The 2,483-nt window shown below is 35.4% G+C and overlaps 1 protein-coding gene across 1 annotated transcript in view; it reads left to right on the plus strand.

Moving 5' to 3' along the window:
- Window positions 1-208: 208 nt before the first annotated feature.
- LOC110460251 (3-hydroxyisobutyrate dehydrogenase, mitochondrial-like) overlaps window positions 209-2,483 on the plus strand; it is a gene marked incomplete at its 5' end in the record, with an annotated part of 7,223 nt that continues 4,948 nt past the window's right edge. Inside the window, 3 exons of the mRNA XM_021513069.1 lie at window positions 209-326; window positions 1,577-1,698; window positions 2,056-2,275. Of these exons, the coding sequence (XP_021368744.1) occupies window positions 209-326; window positions 1,577-1,698; window positions 2,056-2,275 (460 nt within the window). The remainder of the gene's footprint in view (window positions 327-1,576; window positions 1,699-2,055; window positions 2,276-2,483) is intronic.

Raw genomic sequence — 2,483 nt, forward strand, 5'->3', positions numbered from 1 at the left:
ACAAGAGAAGATAACTCTGCAATACGCAAAGACGGAATAAGGCCCTTTCCCCTAGTAACTTCAAAATCAATACAATATTCACTTTATTTTCCTAAAAAAATGCTTTTTATTGGTGATGTTTTTCAAAAGTCACAAGACCTATAGGCCCCTGTGAAAGGCTTAAAGGTAAAGTAGTGCAGTCAAAATATCCTGTATAATTTTCTGGCAGGTGCTGATGTGGCTAGTTGTCCAGCAGAAGTGGCAGCTGGATCCAAGAAGATTGTCACCATGTTACCTGAAACGCATCATGTTGATACTGTTTACTCAGGCGCTAAAGGCATCTTCAGGTATATGTTCTGTCTCAATTTGTGTACAATATTGGTATATATTTGGACACGAATGGCAACATTACTGTTCTTCTGGTATTAATGGTGTAATGATACCCTTTAGGAGAAGGCGAGAATTGATAATTTATTCAGGTATTTTGGAATATATGTTCATATATATGTATTCATGAAACCGTTCTCATGCTCAAGTATGGATTTTTTGCTCAAGCGTAATTTCCACTTATAAATTACTAAAAAGCCGTTATTTTGTCAATGATTTGAAAAAAAGATTTGAAGAGACTTAAAGCCAAATACTGTTTTCAATGTTTGAATTTGACTTTTCGATTATTTGGCATGATTGAAGTGAGTTACGAGAAAGCACAGAATCCATGCTTGAGCATGAGAACTGTTTCATGAATACAGGCCCTGGATTCAAATTGGGACAAATCATTGGCAAATAAACGAAAACTGAACTTTTCAAATATTTTTATTGATAATTGAAATGCATTGTTAAATTGTGTTATCAATTTAAGAATGTCTGATTCTCAATACTTGAGATAAATCTTAAATTATAATAATACGACAAACAAATTATAATTATTAAAGGATTGTTTTAGCAAATTAATAAAGGTTGTTCCATAATTTCTTGTGTATTAATACATTGTGGGTGGTTGGGTTTAAGTCAGATCTGCCTACCATTCCTTATAGTAAATCACTATGAAGTGCCTTCCACCTGTCCCCTACATTTTATTCTGGAACAGCCGCAACTTATGGATAGTTTGAGAAAAAGGAGGCTTTTTTTCTCTGTTTTATTAGGCCTAAAAGCAGTAAAAGGATGTCCATAATCCCTAGAGCGATTTAATAAACCTCAGAAATGGTAGAATTTATTTGGTGTAGTCTGATTATGATGATTTCTGAAATATTCAAGAATTATTAGATTGACTAAAATCAATTGAAGCTATGATCAATTTTTCACAATTGAAAGATTTAAGATGATCTTAAAAAATTAAGGAGTTGTAAGGTGGTCAGGTACTTTTAATAGTTCTTATATCTGGGAATGTTTCATAGTCTGTTTAGAACATCTATAAAGAAGTGTCATCGAGTGTGTTGTACTAAAATGCACTTATTTTATGTATGTGGGCAAGTTACAGGGACAGTCATCTCGTTCAAACTAGTCAAAGTGATTGAGAAACACTGTTTGATGTGGAGAATTTGTGGAAGTTTTTGGTGTAGTTTCCTGTATGACCCTGAGGTTTTTGTGATACTTTTAGTCAGGTGCAGGATGGGAGCCTGCTGATTGATAGCAGTACCATAGACCCAGCCACTTCCCAGGCCATGGCGCTCACAGCCAAGGGACATAACTCAGTGTATGTGGACGCTCCTGTGTCGGGAGGTATGTTGAGTACACTTGTCAAGCCTGATTGATATTAAACACAATAAATGCTTCCTGCTTTAAAAAGCTTTAATAAGATAAGCATATATCCCAGGTATTTATTCTTGGTGGATATAGATTTGTGATTTTCAGTTCATTTTGTTACTTTTCCAAGAACCTTCCAAGGCCTCAAACTAAATAAGCTGAAATGAAATAAAAAATACCTTTTTATATTTCGGAAAGAATGCTAAAAATAGTGTCAGGAAAACTTTGTAAACAGAAGTTTGTTTCTCTATGATTGATAAGAAACAAATAATATTAGCTATGGTATAAAATGATAATCCTCTTCATTGTTTTATTGTCCATTTCGATGTAAAGGTGTCAACGCTGCTAGAGATGCCATTTTGACCTTCATGGTGGGAAGTCCTGAGGAGTCATTTGATAGTGTTAAAGTACTGCTGGACTGCATGGGCAAAAATGTTGTCCATTGTGGGGCGGTCGGAACAGGCCAGGTAAGTAAAAGTTATTCTGAGCCAGGTTGCAGTAGAACATTCTATATTCTAAATTGTTTTTATCCCCAGCTCAACAAATTTAGCAGGTAGGGAGTGGGGGTATAGAAACAACATCTGTCTCTGCAGCTAGCTCAAAAAATTATTTCCTCCATATCTGGGTAACTAAATGCTAAATGGATTATGCTTGCATTATTGATGCACCTAGGATTGTAGGTTAACAACTCTTTTACCAAGGTGATCAAACAAGTGTCTCTTCTAATAAATTGGAGATTGGTGATGGGGGGGGGGGGGCTG

This window comes from Mizuhopecten yessoensis, unplaced genomic scaffold, assembly GCF_002113885.1.
Source record: "Mizuhopecten yessoensis strain PY_sf001 unplaced genomic scaffold, ASM211388v2 scaffold10335, whole genome shotgun sequence".
In the NCBI taxonomy this organism is placed as follows: Eukaryota; Metazoa; Mollusca; class Bivalvia; order Pectinida; family Pectinidae; genus Mizuhopecten; species Mizuhopecten yessoensis.